The sequence below is a fragment of the Talpa occidentalis genome, unplaced genomic scaffold, assembly GCF_014898055.3.
Source record: "Talpa occidentalis isolate TD23 unplaced genomic scaffold, MPIMG_talOcc4v2.1 talOcc4.2, whole genome shotgun sequence".
In the NCBI taxonomy this organism is placed as follows: Eukaryota; Metazoa; Chordata; class Mammalia; order Eulipotyphla; family Talpidae; genus Talpa; species Talpa occidentalis.
In genome coordinates this window covers 124,756,806-124,777,998 of record NW_023602073.1, presented here as the reverse complement: position 1 = coordinate 124,777,998, position 21,193 = coordinate 124,756,806, and the positions used below count along the sequence as shown (strand labels likewise).

Below are 21,193 nucleotides of genomic sequence, written 5' to 3'. Positions count from 1 at the left end.
TTTCTTCTGCATTAGTTGAGTTTGCTAAAGGATAAAGTTGTCCTTGTTCTTTAGGATTTGCCTTTTTCTCCTTTTACTTTATTTCAACTTTGATGCACTTAGTTAATAATCCAAGAATGTTGCTAGAGTAGCAAAAATTTGATTAGAATCATCACCTTCGGTATTTCAGGTAATGGAGTGGAGTGATGAAAGCATGAAAAGCTGAGCCCATTCATTCAGTTCCCGGGCTGGCTTCCTGGATGCATTAAAGTTGACATCTGGTGTGGCTTCCATTGCTTTCTTCTTGGAGCCTTAGTTGATTACTTGACACCAAGTATTAGATCTGACCTGATCATTAGCCCAAACAAGATTTGCATAATTAAGCTACTGAGATTTGTTTCCCCTCACTGGACAGAAAAGCCTTACAAGGTGAGGGCTTTGTTGAAGTGATAAAACTGATTAGATCCTTAGCAGTAAAGGAATCGGATCTTAAAAATTTCCTCTAGCTCTTGTTAATGAGGCAAAGACAACACTTAGCAGGGAGAATGAGGTCACTAAAAAGAGAAACATTTTTTTTCTTTAATAAAGAGCTGATTCTAAAGCTCCTTTTAAAATCAAGGGCTGAATTTATTGTCCAGAATAAAGCTCAATTTAAATGAACAAATAAAAAGTTTTTTCTCAGGGTGTAGTAATTATGTTTAAACTTGCCAACAATATGAAAAAAAAAAAAAGAAAAGGGGAACATTAAACAATTAGAGAAAATAAAACAGATATAGAAACGAAAATAATTAAATTAACAATAGCTACAACAATACTAAAATAAGTCACAATGGTTTGTTACACAGATGTGTGGTATATTGATAAGAACGCAATGTGTCTCAAAAAATGGCTTTCTTGATTTTCCTTTGCATGTCTCCCCTTTCCTTGAACCACAAGTCGAGCAAATACATCATTTTCCTGTGATACACTTAGACAAATCTCACATACTAACAATGTCGATAACGTTCTGTTTTGCTTTACATGTCACTTTTACAGATGGTATTATTTGGTATTCACAAAACTTGACAATGAGAGCCGTATTGTATACATATTATGAGGCTGGAATGTGACTAAAAGTTTATGTGATTTGCTTAAGAATTTGTAAACTAGAGAGTTAGAAGTCAAATATAATTTCTCTCTGCCCCCCTTCAAAACGTGACCTGTGTATTGTATGATGTTTTTTTAGTTATATAATTTTTTGAAGTCCCTGACTCTCTCCTCTGTTTCTTGCTAAGTCTTTATTTCAGTGGCTAGAAAGTGACATGACAAATGTGTGTTCATATGGAATACATTTTACAGAATGTAAATTGTATGTATACACACACACACACACTTATTTCTGTGTTTATATTTTGGACATCTTCCATTATGGACGTCTTCCATAACACAGACTCCGTATTTTTCAGTTTCAATTTGTTCCAGTGAAATTATCAATGATGAAGAACAACTGGAAGTAGAGAATAGATAACGTGGGACATGGTTTATAATGAGAGTGGACAGAGGGCAGATGGACCCTCTACCTTGTTTACTGATTGTCGTTGGCTTTGCAGTGGATGTGAACGTATGTTCTGAGAATGGAAGGTTATAATGCAGATGGTACTGCTGTATAATTGATATATATCTAATTAGTGAGCTATGGAAATAGAATTTAAAATTTAGACTTTAAATAAATTTAATGTTTATTTCATGAAAATTCTCTCCCTGTGTGTTTCTTTATATTGAAAGGCAGCATAGCAAAGTTGATGGAGGAAAGCAGGCTATCTTTTGTCCACTTCTAACTCCATTAAAACTTATTAGCTGTTAGAATTTGGTTTCATTACTTAACTGTAATTTAAATTGAATATGGAAATAATGCCTGCTTCATATGACTGCAGTGAGGATTACATGAGTGTGTGTGTGTGTGTGTGTGTGTGTTTATGCAGACAAAAGAGGAAAACATGAATGTGCATACTAGGATATGTTTAGCATAATTTGTTGCAGGTAATGAGTACTCAAAACATGTTAATTATTATTATTCAATCGAGCTCAGTCATTCTCCACCGTAGTATAATTGTCTGTGAAAGGAGATTTCCTGATGGTTAACTCCAACTCATATTTTCTTTGTTTCTCTTGAACTCTTCTACATTTCATTTTTTTATCGACTCCTAAATTTTCAATTTCTATTTTCATATGATTGCAGCATGATACAATGCTTTCTACATCACCGGTTCTAAGTCTGTGGGGAGCTATCCCAGACTTGGTAGATATTCCCATGGAAAGCAAATGTGGTTGGATCTTCTGATCCCACCAGAGATAGTCTGTTCTCCTAAAACTTGGTTCATCTTAATTCCATTTTATGCAAATATCTGATGTTTTATGATTATGGTTATTGTAGTTTGCCTGGCCTTCTAATCTGTGGGAGTGTTGACCTGCTAGAACCTCCTGATACTATTCTTCCCTCCTTGACCCTTATGTGTAAATCATGCTTTATTGAATTTATTGAAGACAAAAGCTTGCTGTATTTTTGCTTTCTCTATCAGTGTCTTTTTCTTTCATTTTATCTTCCTAAACCATCTTCCTCAGCCATCACATTAATTTCTAAATCTGTAGCTTTCTCACTTCCATACTTATAATTTCCAAATTGATGGCTTTATTTTAGACTTGTCTCTTCTGTTTGAGATAAATCTGTCTAGTTATTTACTAAGCATTATATCTGTATATATCTGTGCAAATAAAATTTGAAATGTCTCAGATATGCTTTAATTATCTTCTTCCTCAAATTTATACCTTTTCTATTTAAGTAATTCTTACTGGGGCTCCTAATGTCATCATTTACCAGGGACCTAAACCATGAATAAGAATTGTTCTTCATCTCATCACATCTAATTTATTTCCATAGCCTAGTTTATTTCCACAGCCTTTAATTTTTAATCTACCATTATATTTAATTTCTCATCTTTTCACAGTGTACTATAACATTACCTGATTGTCTGTATTCAATCTAATATTTCTGTATACTATCAGTACCTTATAGCTAAATATTTCTAACAGACCAATTTGTTCATACTGTAGTCCTGCTTTAAACATCTACTTTCATTATGTTTCCTAAAATGCTTTGCAGACTATTCCAAAAATACTCTATGTATTGCCATGAATAAAGGAGTTTATAGTCAAATAAAATGTTGCTGAATCTGTTTTTGCTTGAAAAATCGTAGCACACATACTTTAAAGAAAGGCGATATGAAGTTCTGCTCTTAAGTACAAAATTCTATAACAAGATCTTATGTTTAAAGTCAAGAACTGGGCCTCCCCAGTGGTGCAGCGGGTTGAGCGCAAGCTGTCCGCAGCCTTCCCGACCCCTGTTCGATTCCCGGCCGGGGAGATTCCCACATGGCGTGGCAGACTTCCCCTGTCTCTCCCGCTGCTCCCCTCAGCAGTGTATTTTGACCTTCTGCTTGTTCTGCTCCCCACTCTGTCTCTGGTGGATTCTCTCACCCTCCCATGCCTCTGGCCTGTACCCCATTGCTTATATAAGTACATAAATCTTAAAACAAAAAAATCAGGAACTTGTTTTGTGATTTTTTAATATTAGTTAATGTTTAACTGTTGACATATATGTTCCTGATTTCACTTCTTTGATAATTAATGTCTTCAGTGCTTAACTCCATAATTGAATTTTTCCCCTTTTGTACTTTTTATAGCTATATGAATGACATTCATTTAGTTCCCTAAATATGAAGCTTAATTCTGTTCCATTGTGTTTGTTTTTGGAATAGTGCTAACTTACCTAATGATTTTCATCTTTGAAAATTTGGCTGTTTAAAAAGTCAAATCATGTCTTCAGTTGTTAGCATATGACTTGGTACATTGTGGGTGCTTGATCTATGTTTTAGTAAATAACAAATATGGAGAAAATCTATAATAGAAAGTGAAGGGATATGAGATTTGCAGTATTTGTCTAGCTATTCATTCTACCTACAAATTGCTTATTTAGGAAATCTAACAACTCTTTGATAGTTGTTCCTTAAAAATATGAATGAGGACTTCTTGACCTTCATAATTTAATTCCGCCTCAAAAAACTTTCTTTTGTTTACCTTGCAAGGTTTAGGAAATTATTCCACATTATAACATACAATTTTAATTTTTATAGGACAAATAAAATTTAATTTTTTGAGCATGTTATAGCTGTTTTCTTTCCACTGTGAAAATTTCCTAAGAAACCATTGTAAATGTTTTCTATTTATTCCTGGCAGGTAATATTTGAAGCTGAAGTCTCAGGAGGGAGAAATGGTTATATTGCCATCGATGACATCCAAGTGCTGAGTTATCCTTGTGGTAGGTTGTGATTACAAATTGTGTTTTTCTATGTCCTTTCAACAGTTGTCTTATATTGGCAGTGACTGTTGATTGTTTATTATTTGCTCATTGCTGTCTCTCTTGTTCTTGTTTTCTTAGCCTTTTTGTTCAGTTTAAAAAGAACACTGATTTATTTCTAGAGGTTTTGAAGCAAGTAATTTTTTGGCTAGTAACTAATTGTGCACATACTAGAGAATCCTTTGAAATTATTTAATTACTGAGAACAAAATACAAATGCAAGTTCAGGCCAGACATGTTCACTCATTTTAGTACTATTAAATTGTCTGAGAAAGTTATGAATAATAACAGCTCACTATCTTATGTGAGCTGTTAAGTTGAAAGCTTAGTGCAAGAGAGAGAATGAATTAGTTCACTTTATTTTTAACTTAGGGCTAATTTTTATATGTTATAATAAATATCTGGTTAATCCAATTTTAACAACAAAATAATAGAAAGCAAACCAAATAGGAAATGCACTATACTAATACATAGTTTTGTTTATAGCCTTAGATATATGTTGGTTGTTCTTCAGATGGTGTGACTAGATTTGTATTTATGTCCCATTGCCTTAAAGAAAATTGTTGCATGCATTCAGTAATACCAGAGCATAAAAACAACTGGCATAAATTCAAATTTCACCTATATCTCTCAACAGTAGTATTATATAGGGACCATTAATTTTGGATGATCTGTTGGATGATCCTCCTCTTAGAAATTCTCTAACATTGTAGCAGCATGCACGGCGGCCCCACTGCCTGTGGTCAGTTTTTGCTCCTGCTCCCTATGGTGCATCAGCATCACCTGCTGAGTGTGACATATCACAGATTGCTTTGTTCCCTTCCCTACTTCTGATTCTATAGGTCTGGGACAAGGACTGAGAATTTGCATTTCTGACAAGATTTCCTATGCTGCTGCAGCTGTTGCTGGTAGTGGTCTAGAGTTCACTCTTTGAGAACCACTGTTTTAGCCCTTGGTCTAGTTTGAGCATTTCTTTTTCTGAAGTTACTGAGAAGACAGCAGGCAAGGGTCAAATGACTTATTTCATGTGGTCTATTCTAAGAGAAGAAGAACAAAATTATCTCTTTCAGAATTCAAGTTGGTTTACTAATTTTTTTCAACCCATTAACATGAGTGAGCCGTTTTTCCATCCATTGAGTGTACACACGAGTAAACACATTTTACAAATGACTTGAGCACAACAGCAGTCTCATTGTGATATGGTTCTCCATGAGCTTTCTGTTATTCACTGAGGCTTAGTTTGTCCTGTTTGCATTTCCTTTCAGTTGAAAACATGAATAAAGTTTCAGATTTGAAAGATAATTATAGAGAATACTTGTTTGGCAGTCAAATAACTCATGTATATTTTGACTGCAATCACCACTTTTTATTGGTATCTAATATTTTCTTGGAGTAACTTCTTTATAAAGAATAGGGGTAAAATTTTTATTATAAAGGAATAGGAAAATGGATTTATCAACAATTAAGGTGATATTCTATTTGAAAGAAACAAACATTCCCTTGTTCTTTGAAGACTATTAAAGTAAAAAAAAAAGTGATCTAACTATTTACAGTGTTGCTCAATAGTTCAATGACTGTGTGTATGTGGGTATTTTAGATATGACTATATATTTTTCTGCTTTACTATGATTTGTGCCTATTTCATCTCTTAGCTGTTTTATTATTGCCCATATGCAACATGCTATGGCAGCCCTTTAACAGTAATTATTAAGTGCTCATGCTCTATAGAACAATGCTCTAGCAATTATGGGGCAGTAACTAATAAAACTATTGAGATAGGGAGAACTACGAAAACTATGAGAGTGAATGGAAATGATATCTTTCATCACAAAGAAAACCCAATTTTCTTCCATTTGGTATTAGTCTTAGCCTAAAGTAAAAGCATTCACAACATTATTCTTTTGGGAAAAGGTAACCTGGCATGTTTTCTTCATATGAAAAAAGTAACTTTTTCCCTACCTTCACAGATAAATCTCCTCATTTTCTCCGCCTGGGAGACGTAGAGGTCAACGCTGGGCAGAATGCTACATTTCAGTGTATTGCTACAGGGAGAGATGCTGTGCATAACAAGTTATGGCTGCAGGTAAGGCCAAGTTCACACAGCTACCCTTGATTTTAAAAAAAGAACTGCTTGTAGTCTCAATTTCTGTTTCTCAATCTCTTTCTCTGACAGGTCCTTTGGTTTAACTGTCTACAGATTCATTTTAGATATTTCTGTTTCTGGAATATGAATAAGAATATAACAATATATATAGTTAAAATCCTTGAAATAGTTTCTAATGAAACCTAAATATTCTACAGTACATCCAAACGAAAAAACAGTTTTTGCAGACTCATTAAAAATAGGGAGAAGACAAACATTTCCTCTTTAAATATTATGAAATTTCCACTTATAAGAGCATGGTACTTAAGTAGGAACTGTAATATTTTGATTTATTTTTAATGTATTATAAGAAAACTTTGTGAGTGTTTCTGGAAATGTGAGTTGAAAGAGAGTCGTCTTTTTTTTTTTTTTTTTTTTTTTTTTTTTTTAGAATTTTTGTATGTAAGTGTTGTCACAGACCTGAGGTTTGTGCCTTGAACATATTAAATCCTTAGTAAATATGTATTTAGTGAATTGCAATGTAGCATACTTTTGGAAAATGTAAATGGTGTATGTAAAGGGCTTTATAAAAGAATCAGAAAGATAAACAGTAGGCTAAGGAAAGGGTCATTCCTTCAGAAAATAATTGTCAATCCTGGGGAAGGAGTATACAGTGGGTGAAAATAAGAGTAACTCTAAAGCCATACAGCTGGCTGGATCTAAGAAAGCTGGTTGCTGAATTAAATGTTTGAAACTAGATGTAAACATAATATTCCCTGAGCACCTTTGTTATTATTTTGTTCTATTTGCATGAGAATGAGGAAAGAGACTTAGTTAGAATTTTAAATTTCTGAGAAAACCAATAGAGACCAAAAAGAAAAATCATTTTAAGATTACCTTAGTTTCTTGAACATAGACATCAGGATTTATTGTATTTTATCTTTAGAGAATAAAATTCATGTTTCATATAATCATTAATTTGCAGGTGGTTTGGTGATGATAATAAATGATTATCAAAATTAGTATAATAACTGATATTGTACTATATGCTATAAATAAATATGCTATTTCTTCTAATTCCCTCAATCCTGTTAGATGTTATAACAGATGTAGTTCATATGAAACTAATTGTCACCAGTTTCAGAAGTTATTTGATTTGCAGCTAAGCATATACAATCTTGATATGGCTAAAGGAAATGAGTCTTTTCCATTTTTTCTGAGATTATGCTAACTTCTACTATAAATCTTGAGTTACAACATATTTCTTTCTGCATAGCATATTGCATAAGGTGTAGCTTGTTTTGTTAGCTAAACATCAAGTCAGAATCCATTTTATTTCTTTGCCAATATAGTTTTGAAATATGTTTAGACATTTAAAAATTATCTTCCTAATTATTTTTCATTTAGGTGGTTAAACATAAGTAGGCATTTGACTTTAGTTGTGATCTACAAAGTCTTACCTCAGGGAACCAGAGACTGTCATTCTCTACCAATTTCATGCCCCAGGATTTAATGTAACATTGAAATGAAAAGGGTTTTGTGTACTCAGACACCAGCTGCCTTGTGGCAACAAAGGCTTTCTGGCCCCACTGGTCTAAGTGGGTTGCAGTCAAAATAGTACTCAGTTTTTTATTTCCTAGTTTGTAGATTGGCTCACTTTGTTTTAGTTTCTTGTAATTTTTCTCTTGCCAAATTTCAAATCAGATGAAAAATAAAATATTCAGTAAGACTTCTGCTTTTTTTCTCTTCCATTTACATTTGTGAAGCTGAATTTCTGTGTCAGTCTTCTGTTTTGCCATTGATGCTGTTCCTCAGCAGTTAACATATTCATCTTACTAATTAAAACCCTTTTTTCTTTTCAATAATACTAGATAAGTTACCTTAACTTAATCTCTTTAATCACTTTACTTAGTTAAGGAGTGTTTTCAAATTAAATAAAAAAACAGCTTACTTTTACTTCATAGTTATATCTTATAACCATAAGAAAGAACAGTGGAGAATCAGAAAGTAGACAGAGACTTAAAACATCTTTATCGTTTATTGAAAGTAAGAGAGATATAATAAGACAGGAATAATCTAGGTTCCACAATTAATTATAAGCCAGACCATATAAATAGATATCAGGTCATTTGTTTGGTGCTGAACAAATTGCTAGTAAGCAGGAGGCCCACTTCTTACATTTAACCTTAGTTCTAATCCTTCAGACTTTCTAACCTAGTTAATTATGTAGGTTAGAGAATTTATTGAAATATTCTGTAAAAAGAGATATTGGATCTATAAAAGGAAATGTTGGACAGAAATTAAAATCCCTTTCACTTATAAGATGTTAAATGAGGTCTTTGTATTACTTCTGATCACCTGAAACATGGCCTTTATTGCCTCTGTTGTGTGACGAGAAAATGTAAAAATGTTGTTATTGGCTTTATATGGGAAAAAAATGGTACCTTAAATTAAGTGCCATTGTGAGAACAACTGCTTAAGATGTCTGTGACAGTACTGACAATGAATGTAGTTGATGCATCTCAGTGAAAGGTTACTACATCCTATCACAGAAGTAATAGAATAATAGAGTAGCTGTTACACCTGCCCTGGTGAGCTGTAATGAAATTGGTGATCATTTTATATGGTCTCCAGATCACTTGTATAATATTGCATTTCAATTGATAAAATGTGTAAATATGGGTAAAAATAACAAAAAGTAGCAATTTTTCTATTTTAAAGGAAAATTATGAGCTATAACTGCTATGAAAAATAATGACCATATACATAATATATTTGATATTTAAAGTGACATATGGAAAACATTTAGAGAATAAATTATCTCACTTGTCTTTACCATGCTATTCACATCTCACTCACTTTTATTGTTAAGATGACTATAAATTAGAAAAATTTTAAAATGGAGCACAAAAAAACACTCAAACATTTTAATGAGTTAATCCATAAGGCACATCATAGTGGTACTGAATGTATCTTTAGGGAATATTTTTTCCTGTGCGCTCTCAAGTGATTTAATTATTGAGACTCAAAATTAGGTTATGTAGACATTAAAAAACTATGACAGAATATATAACCTACCTTAACACTCCTTATACATTCAGAGTGAACAGTTGATACATAAAATAACATGGATGAGTAATATTAGTATTCTTTTGCATGTCAACAGCTAGAAAAATGATAAAATCATGAGACTTTCTGAAACATCATTTTAAAAAGTGTATTGTATAATTCATTCATGTCAGATAAGGAACTTAAGGCTAAAATGTCTTTTGTTGCTTATAGAGATCTTTCAAATTCCTTTCTACCATAACTCTCATTGAATTTGTGTGTATACTAGATATAAACATTTAACATTTTCTTGTCAGTTTAAGTTTTCAGTATTTCCCCATATCAAAAGATGTTTTTCAATTCTTACAAGTTATAGAAGAAAATTATGTTGTGTTCTTAAGGAACTCCCAGCAGTAAGAATTTGTGGTTCTTAAGACTTCAGTAAATTATAGATTATAGGAAATAAGATCATTAATGAAATTTTAATATCTAATTTATACTAAAGCAAAATAATAAAAGCAACTAGCCCTATTCCTGGTGTGCTAGGTATATGGGTGTATACACATTTGTCTAAATTTAGGATCTGTGCAACTCACTGTATCTATATACCGTATGCCTCAATAAATCATAAATGTGTATATGAGCCATTTTATCAAATAGCAAAATTACAGTTATAGGAGACAGGTTATTGGAAATAGTAGCATAAATGGCAAAAGCCTATGAATTTTACCCACATATTTACCCATCTCATTCATTTGAAGTGCTATGACTAGGTTAAAGGGAAATTTATTAGTCTAAGATAAATTATAGAAGTTTTAAAAGAAAGTGTGTTCTGAGTATTTATTCTGTTATAAGAACATGTTATATCTTTCCAGGATGTGAAAGAATTGAGACATGGGCTGGACTACAACTTATAAATTAGTATACTTTTTATGAAGGTCCAGTATAAGTGGACACCTACATGGCAAATCAAATCAAGCCCATTGCTGGAACATCTGTCAGACCATATGCTTTGGCTTCAGGTTCTGTGTAGAAACGAAAATGCTAATGACTCCATCCATCATTATAGAGCTTGGCAGGCAGGCATCATTGCATTGGGCATAGAAATTTAACAGTGGAGTTTCAAAAGTAGGCAATTGTTTGGGTAGATTTGGTGGCACCGTTTGTTTTGGTGGATTGAAATGAGGCTATTTAATGTGTGGCTGGTAATCCTATATAGATTGCCATCATATCTGTGGCAATTTGGGCCAATCTGTCAGTAATCACTGTAGGTGCTGGCATTTTGCCTCCTGACTGGGCCTGCCAAAACAAGAAAGTCAGCCATCACTTTGCCCTTGGTGAGGCTCGTCACTGCTAATATAGCATGATACCACTAGGTTCTCAGCCAAAGGAAATGTCATTCCTTGTAGAGTAGTAGATAATTTAAGCAATGGATTGAGAATAATAATTGGAGAGTAAAATTAGTAAAACGAGATGCAAATTGCTCTAAAGCACAACCAGAATGAAGCTGACCTCTTGCAATACTAACTGATGGTTGATGAAATGGTTGAGGGTCAATGAAAACGGTTGACCTGAAACTTCTGGCCACAGAATGTTTTATCTATTTAGGGAAATGGCATGACCATGTTCCTGTACTACCTGTGAACATTTCATCATGTAGCAGTAGAAATCTGAAGCATGGTTTACTTTTTAAAAAATGAGTTAACATGCCATTCACAGCAATGTGGATGGAGCTAGAAGGAGTTATGCTCAGTGAAATAAGCAAAAAGGAAAAAGAAAAATATCGGATGGTTTCACTTACAGCAGGAATATAGGGGAACCAAATGAGACATCCAGTGTAAAAAAAATAACAGTACAAAACACAACAAAGCAAAAATGGACAATTATAAATCAGAGACATCCTGCAGGGGAGGAGGCAGGAGGGGGATCAGAGGGAGGGAGGGAGGAGCACAGGGGACTGTGGTGATGGTGCACGGGTGCATTTGTGACGGAAACTATGGGGACTACATCTGAGGGGGCGGGTGCGGGGGAAGCAAATATTGTTTTAAAATGAACAATGGGGCCTCCCTGGTGGCGCAGCGGTTGAGCGCTGGGCTGCAAAGCTGCCCATAGCCTCTGCAGTGCTGGTTTGATCCCAGGCCGCTGGTGAGAGTCCCACATGGCCCGAAGAGCTCTCCTGCGTGCCTGCTACTCCCCTCAGCAATGTACTTCATCACTCTGCCTGTTCTACTCTCCGCTCTGGCTCTGGTGAATTCTCTCACCCTCCTGCGCCTCTGACTGTACCCAGTGCACGTATAAATAAATAAATAAATAAATCTTTAAAAAATAAAATGAACAATGATGTAAAAAAATTAAAAAAATAATAATAAAATAATGAGTTAATCTGGAAGTACAAGTTTTTAACTGAAATATATCACTATACTATTTCAAATGCTATTTAGTCATTGTCCACAAAGTTCTTTCTAATACTCCTATGCTGTAGTATTTTCCCATGCCTACTTATAATCTTATAAGAATTATCAAATATACTGTCATGTGTTTGTAGCATATTTAATCACCATGAGAGATTTCCCTATCCCTAATACCATTTCCTTTCATGAAAAACATCTGGCAACTTTGCATTTATAACAATAGGGGAAAATTCTTGGAAGAAATTAATTTATGCCTGAAAGCATGTAATCAATGATATATAATTCATTCAAAACTACTTTTAGAGGAACTTTTCAAAGCCAAATTGATAAAATATATGCTAAGTTCAACATATGATGGGCTCCATGGGGTGGGGGGCTGGGGAGGAATGAGATGCAGTGAATTATCCTGACTGGGCGTGTGAGAACTCCGACATTTTCTAAACCATTGGCCCAAAAGTGCTGACATATTAAAATAACAAAAGGAAGTATATGATTATGAGAGTAGTGAATAAAGGTGAAGAAAATATGTCAGGTTGGCTAAAGAGATATTGTAAATATGTATTGTGGGAGACTGGGTAAATTTCTTAAAATCTTAGTATACCATGAATAAACAAGAAGGATTAGGTTGTTCTGTGTAGATACTAAAGTGCAATAATAACAAATAGCTTGAAATTGTGGTGAAAGATTTAAGTTCATTATAAGGAAGATCTTTGTAATTGTAGGGCTGTAAAACCTAGAATCAGCTACTACAGCAGGTAGTAAAATTACAATTAGTGGAAGGATCGAAGCAAAATCTGGATAAGTACTTGCTGAAGATGTAGAAGAAATTTACACAGGAAGCTGAATGTTTTTTTAAGATGCTTTCAGTTTTGAGAGATGCTTTTATAAGTGAGTAAGGAAAGACCTTCCAGAATCTAAGCACTGTGCTATTTCAGGGTTGGAGAGAACAACATAGACTTGATTATTTGATGAAATCATTAATGAAAATTTCATTGTATAATCAAAGTTTAAATAGGTATTGTTATCACAGCAGTTTAGTATGTGTGTGTGTGGGGGTGAGATTGGAGCTTAAGGGGAAGTATATTTCTGAAGTGGAAAGTTCACAAAGAGAAATATGGGTAAAATGGCTTTTGGTTGACTTAGGACTACGTCATGATGGGACAAATGCAAGCAAGATACTCCTGTTAGCAGTACAGACATCAGCTAGTGGGGCCCAGAATTGGCCTGTTTTGCTGCAACTAGAAAATATGTGAGCAGGGTAGGAAAGGTGTGAATTGTAGTTCTGGTTGGTATCAGTTAACAGAATTTGGAAAGATGAGAGTGAAATAATAAAGTATGCTTTCCTCAAAGTTAATTTTTTAATTAAATGAATGGATGTTTTCTTATTTTCTGCTTAGAACTCTGTTAGACCCATTTTTTTTTTTTATACTTTCTGTCCCTTTCTATCTTCATAATTGCATATAAATTAGCCTAAATAGGAGTGTAATATACAAAGAGATATTCATTCCTTCAGACTCCTTTCGGTCTTAGTATAAGTTATCAAGGTAGTTTGAAATTTGTGGCCCAATTTAAACCTCTGTGTGATCCTGGTATTACCTAGGACAATTGATCTAAGGTGTTTTCAACCTTGGCTTCTTTTGTCCTTTGTGACTCTCAGAACAGGAGCCATGTCAGAGAGGAGTGTTAATCATGTCTGTCTCGCTTTTCTGGCTTCTTGCAAATTGTTCTTGACTTAAACTGACAGATGAACATTAGATTGCTGTTTAATTCTAATTTTTCTGTGTAACCTCAGTTTAAACAGTAGCGATTTTTTTTTTCTGTGTATATGCTGATTTACAATTAATCTCGCTCCCTTTAAGAAGCCAGGTTCTATTTTGTAGCAAATAGCTATCACTCCTGTCAGTCCTGCTTTTTCCTGAGGACATTGGATTGTTCCAGTCCATGGCATTGCATTCTTCCCTCATGGCATCTATAAAAAGTCTGCTTACAGGTCTGGAGTGAAATTTGTGACCACATATCATGAATAGTAATATTTATCTTCCACCTTCAACATTTTGAGTATTTATGAAATAAGGCATTTCAGATAGTGTAATCATTTAATTTTGAGGATTGTTCAATATTGTTCAATATTCTTGAGGTTATTTTGGTTGACTTTATGTGACTTTCTACCATAAAGAGTTCAATGCCTTAAAGATATAGCACATCCTTTTTCATCTTCAATAATTTATGAACTCTGAGTTTGTTGTCTACAGATTACATAATTTATTATAAATGAATAATGTGTGGAATAGCCTTCATCTTCCTTATCTATCCCCTGAACATGACTATAAAAGCCTGGTAATCATGAGAAGCTGAAGAATTTCATCTTATCAATATCTATAAATTAAAATTCACTGCTTTTTCTGTGCCAGAATAGTGTGTTCTTCCAATGTTTATAGAGCTACCCTTTCAGTGTGTTTTCCAGATGGGATATGTCAAAAACTTCACATCTTTCCATTGAGCTCCTGTGTTTACTCTTATACCATAGGGGGTTTGGCAGTGGGCTCTGTTTCTTTTTTTATGAAAAACTGTGTGGTATAAAAATATTACACTTATAAAGTCATTTTATTATAAAATAAAACAGACATAGACCAATCACACAGATTTCAGGACTATGACTCAATGAAATTTTGTAAGGTGCCTACCACGCAGATCATGATAGAGATTTTGCCAACCATCATAGAGGCTCCACCATTATGCTCCATTCCAGTCACAACTGGATAACCCCCCTGCTTCTACAAGTAACTTTAGCATGGCTTATAATCTTTTTTTTTTCTGTACTCATTTATATGTCCCTAGACATTATAGTCTTATCTCTTTATAAAAATAGGTATATTAAGTCTCTCTTAATCTTTGGTTTGTCCTCTTTTTCTTTTCCTCAGAATTCTCTATTGAGGAATGCAGGGCATTTGACTTGTTTCAGACTGCTTGTGTTTTGCTAATTGCATACAAATGTCTTCTTCAGATCAACATGTTCCTCTGAATTTCCTGCAAATTGGCAGGCAGATCTGAAGTCAAGTTCCGTGCTTTGGCAATGATAGAGGTGGTGCTTGGTATGATTAAAGGAGGCCCCAAATGTGTCATTTTTTCCCCAGTGATCCTGATAGCCATTGACGCTTAATGTTATATTCATTCCTGTAGGTTGTACATGATAATTTTCTAATTCCATTATTTCTCTTGTATTTGTTTAGTTAATGAAAAGACACTTCTCATCTACTATTTGATTGCTCAGTGACATAGCTCATTATGGAAAGAGAGGATAAATGCTTAAATCTTTTGTTTGCTAGTTTTCGATATAATTAGTTGATTCCCTATCATCTTCTAAAGGTGTCTACTTCTTTCTTTTCTTAAAATTATTGTGAACTCATGGATTTATCCATATTGAACATAGTTCAATTTATTACACTATTAACTGTCATTAAATTGAAATTGTCCCATCTTTGGCTAGTGGAAGATCTCTTCAAGTTGGCTCCAGCATCCTTAGATATCACTTCAGTAATTTTTATGAGTTTCCCTACTACCTGGCATCATGAGACATTCCACACTCATCTTTTACATTTTGTCCTCCAGACCTGGTTCCTTGGTTTGTTTTAGTGAGAAACTGCATTTGAAGACCTCATGGGTGCTTGTAAGTACTCATTGCTGGACTTTTTGAGTAAACAGAACTAGAAAAATATGCATATATTTTTAGACAAAATCTTGTCATATTGACACTTGAAAATCATACCTAATATTTAATGTTTTTTCTGTTACAATTTGTCAACTGTGCCTTGTTTTTTACAGGGGAAGAAAGAATTAGAATATTCCATAGTTCTTCATGTTTTATTTTGTGTTACTTTGCGTAGACATACCCAGTCTCCATTGTTAGCACAGTTCTGAGGTGCACTGCAAGTTCACCCACTTAGACTTTGTTTAGTGTTACTTTTGCATATTGACTGTTGTATCATGTTTCATCATTAGTCCATGCATTATGTCTTCCTAGGAGTTCTGGCTGCCTGAAACTAATTTTCTTGTAGATATCTTAGGAATAACACATGGAAATAATATTCTTTGTATTCTTAAATAGTGTGTCTGTGTCCATGGTTATTAAGTCAGTTCTGTATGTTATAAAATTCTTCCTTTATATTTTCTTTCCTTGAGTAACTTAAATATGTTACTTCTTTTTGTAATGACATAAAGCCTTGGTATCAAGGCCTGGTGATATTTTTTTTCCTCTTATAACCAATTTTCTGCTATTTTTTTAGATGCCAAATAATTCTTTTTCTTCAAAGGCTCTAACTTAGAATATATATAATTGTGGGTCATTATGTTTGTTTACACTCAGGCATGTGGTTTCATCTTCTATTTTGCATTTTGAAAACATTTTATTCTCAGAAGTTTTTAAATTGTAATTTTGCACTTTTTCTGTTCCTTTGCTTTTATATGATGTTTTGTTGTATATTTGATCTTATTTCCATGTAATTATTAATCAACTTCTCTCAAGTCCTTTATATGCTTATTTTTTAATTTGAATGTCCTTTTTACATTTTATTATCTGAAAGATATCATTTGTTAAGTTTATTATCTGAAAGACATCATTTGTTAAGTTCATTTATTGTAATCATAATTTTTTAAATGATTTCTAATTTTTTTTCTGTATTCCGTTACCTCATACCTGTGTTTCTTAATTTAAATTGATACTGTTCCTCCATGGCATGAATTGTTTTCTTAATATGTTTTAGCTTATCTTGAAATACTATGTTGCACTTTGTTCTGTTCTCAGGATCATGCTATTCTTCTCTTAAAATTCTGTTAACGCTGTATCAGATTTGATTTTGATACATTTTAAGTATTTAATTTTTATCTGAAATGAGTTTTTTGAAATTTTCTTTTTAAACACATATTTTATTTATGCATACAAAAACTGGGTTGTTGGCTAGAGGTGTGGGGGGTGCGAGGATTCACCAGAGATAGAATGGGGAACAGAACAGGAGGACTGACTGAAATATGCTGCTGAGGGGAGCAGCAGATGAGACAGGAGAGGTCTGCTGTGCCATGTGGATTAGCTCCCTGGACAGAAATTGCACTTGTGCTGCAGTGGCTGCTGATAGTTTCATAGTGCTGTGATTAACCCTTCGTGCCTCTAGGGAGGCCCTTTTCAAAATTTTTAAGTGAGATTGGGCTCATACCAACTTTTTTGACTTAACAGATTTCTCTTCCCTTGCTTTATGTTTAAATTTAAGATTGCTTGCTTTCCAGAATATCTTTGTTTTATTTTCACCTCCACTTTGTATTGACCTTTTCTTTCCTTACTCTCTTTTGTATTTCTCTCTTTCTTATGTTACAGATTCAGACTGTGTGAAAAACTAGGCTACTGCCACCAACTTTCCAGAATCCCCCAGATGTAATGGTTTAATAGTAGTGTTCTCCTTTCTCTTCTCATCTTGCCTTTTATTAACAATTGTATAATTTTTATAACTGTAACTTCACATACTTTATAGGCCCTACTTTCTTTACTGTGGTTTAAAACTACTAGTATATTCCTTAGCTTAACTAAAATGTTCTAATTAACATGTACATGGTATTCCAGACTTTACCTTTTATAGATATTTGATTAAGATTATTTAATAGTGGTATTTTGCATACCTGTATGGGTACATCATGTGATGTACTATCAGTGTTTTCTTTACCACTAACAATGAAGTAATTATTGCCTTCAAATCTAATTGAATTTGAGAACCATTTGGGAAAATCCAGAAACAACACAAATCAGAAAACTCATCCAAAAAATTCTTTACCATCCAGAACTATTTCTGGTAACAGAATCATCTCTGTTAATCAGGGTCCAAACACAAAAAGCAGGACCAGTAGGAGGGGTCTCTCTCTCCCTCACAAACATTAACACACAATCTTTTCCCCCAAGAGGTTTGTTGCAAGGAATGATTGATGCTATTTTGCAGACTGGTTGGACAAGTCTGACATTTGTAGGGCAGACCCTTGGGTAGGGCAGACTGAATATTCAAGTGAAGAGTGAAATTACTCTTTACACGTGGAATTTTCCTGACTTCCTAGAAGCCTCAGCCATGGTCTTAAGACCATACAGCTGATTGAATCTAGACCATCCAGTTATCTAGGATAATCTATCTTAATGTCAATAGGTTAAGGATTTTAATTCCATCTATAAAGTACTTTTGCAGGGACACCTAGTTTAGTGTTTGATTGAGTAACTACAGACTGTATCCTACCCAAGTCGACATGTCATTGATCATCTCAGTTATCACATGTATTATTTGCTTAGATATTTATTTTGATTATTATCTTCATAATATTGCTATTATCAGGATTTACAATAAGAGCTTCCACACTAGGGCCTCCCTTGGTGGTGCAGGCGGTTGAGCGCAGCGCCATGAAGCTGTCCACATCCTCTGCAGCGCCAGTTCAATCCCGGCCAGCCGGCTAGGGTTCCACATGGCATGGCAGACCTCTCCTGTCTCGCCTGCTGCTACCCTCAGCAGTATATTTCATCAGTCTGCCTGTTCCATTCCCCACTCTGTCTCTGGTAAATCCTGTCACCCTCCCTCGCATCTGGTCTACCCCAGTTCTTACATAAATAAATAAATCTTTAAAAAAAAAAAAAAAAAGAGCTTCCACACTATTATCTCCCCTAATGTTCTCAACATTTTTGTTAAATAGTATGTAAAAGTTAATAGTCCATTTTTATTAATTTATTTCTAAAGATTTTATTTTTGCATAGAAGAGCTGGGGTGTAGGCCAGAGGTGTGGGGGTTGGGGAGCAGAACAGGCAGATTTAATGAAATGCACTTCTGAGGGGAGCAGAGGGTGAGACAGGAGAGGTCTGCTGCACCATATGTGGGTTAGCTCCGTGGCCAGGGATCGAACTCAGGCCATTGGGTACTTTAGTTAAAACTCTTTTTTCTGATATTACTTGACTTTTTTTACACTTGATCAGTGATCCTGATTTCTAATAATCTGCTATCCCCATCATATTTTTTTTTTTTATAGAGGCATGTTTTTATTTATTTATTTGTTTGTTTGTTCGTTCGTTTTGTTTATACATGCACTGGGTACAGTCAGAAGCGCGGGAGGGTGAGAGAATTCACCAGAGCCAGAGCAGGGAGCAGAGCAGGCAGGAGGACCGAAGTACACTGCTGAGGGGAGCAGCGGGCGGCAGGAGAGGTCTGCGCGCCATGTGGGACCCTCCTCCGGTGGCCGGGGAGCAGCCGGGGATCGAACCGGCGCCGCAGAGGTCGCCGGCAGCTTTGCAACCCAGCACTCAACCGCTGCGCCACCAGGGAGGCCCATATCCCCATCATATTTTAACCTCTGTTATGTCAGAATTTTAATATTTTCCACCACTCTTTTTTTCATTTTGAGTATTTACCTTCTTCAATCCTTTTATTACTTGGTGAACTTAACATTGTCATTTTAATGTACATTTTCTTGGAGGAATACTTAAGTGCTTAATCTTTTGAAATAAATACAATAATTTGTTACAGATATAATTATGTGCTTTTCTCAAAATGGTAGCATAGTGTTTCTAATTTTACATATATCTAAATTTCTAAGCCCTTAGATTTATGTAATAACCTTTTATGTTTTTAAATTATCCAATTTTTCAATAATATGGGAATAACAATACTGATAGACCTATCATCTCTGTGAGGAAAAAAATTTTCATGTGGTAGACAAGTCCTGGTGAGGAACCCTCATGTTCTTATGAATAATTTGGCAAGATTGTTGTATGATTCATTTCTTTCTCAATTGTAGTGTGCAAATTTATTCTGAGATTAATTTGGGAAAAAAAGAGTATGAGTATTGGCCATCCACGTGCAGATCTCTTAATGCTGTTCAATGGGAAGGTAATACCAATATAGGAAAACTGGCTCTTTACAGTCTCTTCAACACTGAGAGGATGGAGGAATAATAAATCATTATGTGCCTAGGAAAGGTAATGAAAAATAAATCATAGAGTAAAATGATCTCTTTTAAGTACCACATTATTTAATCTAAAATTTCATTGGATTATATTCTTTCCTTCTGGGAAAAGATAAACTGAAATAAATTATATCATTGTAAATGTACAATTTTGACTTTAGGATTTTGCACAATTAACAAGCCCAGATATTAGAGAGCTGCACAAATTTTTGACACTCTGTCAGACACTTGATCAAGAATATCTTTCTATAAATGACTTGCCTGTTCCTATCAAATCTCATTGGCTTCAGAGCACATAGCCATTTTTAGACCTATCGGTGTTAATGGGAGAAAAAGCCCATAATTACTTTTGACCAACATGTCTCAAGCTATATCTTGATGAATAATCTAGCATTGTTAAAATGCAGAATTTGATCCAGTAGGTCTCAAGTGATTTCTATCTAGACTTTGCATTTGTAACATTCTGATAGGTGATGCTGATATTAATGGTCTATAGGCCGTTAAATGTTTGGTCAATAGTCTATTATAGAGGTTGAGAGTTTACCACTACACTTCTTTATGCCATGAACTGAATTTGCCCGGTGAATACTGCATTGCCACTACACAATGAAACTTGGTTTAATAAAGGAGTGATAGTACTTAGGAATTCCAGTGACTTGCCCGGGGTTACTTGCTGTTGAGTTCCAGCAACCTGTAGTAGGCAAAAGTTAATAAGAAAGCATGGCAGAGACCTTGTGAGGGGAAGGGGAGGAGTAGAAAAATGCAAAAGTCTTTGTTAAAATTCCACATCATATAATTTTCTGATTGATTTCTTGGTGTTTCTCAGAGTTGGGCTTTTTTTTTTTTTTTTTTTAAAGATTATTCATTTACACAAGCACTGGGCACAGTCAGAAGTGTGGGAGGGTGAGAGAACCCACCAGAGCCAGAGTGGAGAACAGAACAGGCAGACTGATGAAATACACTGCTGAGGGGAGCAGCGGGCGCGGCAGGAGAGGTCTGCGCGCCACGTGGGACCCTCGCCCGGCAGCTGGGGATTGAACTAGCACTGCAGAGGCTGTGGGCAGCTTCGCAGCCCAGCACTCAACCACTGCGCCCCCAGGGGAGGCCTAGAGTTGGGTATTTTTGCAATGGAAAAATCATTTAAAATCTCTAAGTCAGATAAAGAGCCTGAAACATGAATAGAAATGTCAGAAAATTTTATGCAAACTTTGCCACTTAAGAGTTGTTGTTCAAGTCAGTAGAATGCTGGAGTCAGGGAAGTCCATTTTGCAATCACCAATTATCAATTTTTCAGGCATTTTAAGA

At 34.7% G+C, this 21,193-nt stretch overlaps 1 protein-coding gene across 4 annotated transcripts in view; it reads left to right on the top strand.

Moving 5' to 3' along the window:
- PTPRK (protein tyrosine phosphatase receptor type K) overlaps positions 1-21,193 on the top strand; it is a 524,091-nt gene that overhangs the window by 268,291 nt on the left and 234,607 nt on the right. For all 4 annotated transcript variants that reach the window (XM_054697815.1, XM_054697816.1, XM_054697814.1 and 1 more), the window contains exons 4-5: positions 4,252-4,333; positions 6,340-6,455. In XM_054697815.1, the coding sequence (XP_054553790.1) occupies positions 4,252-4,333; positions 6,340-6,455 (198 nt within the window). The remainder of the gene's footprint in view (positions 1-4,251; positions 4,334-6,339; positions 6,456-21,193) is intronic.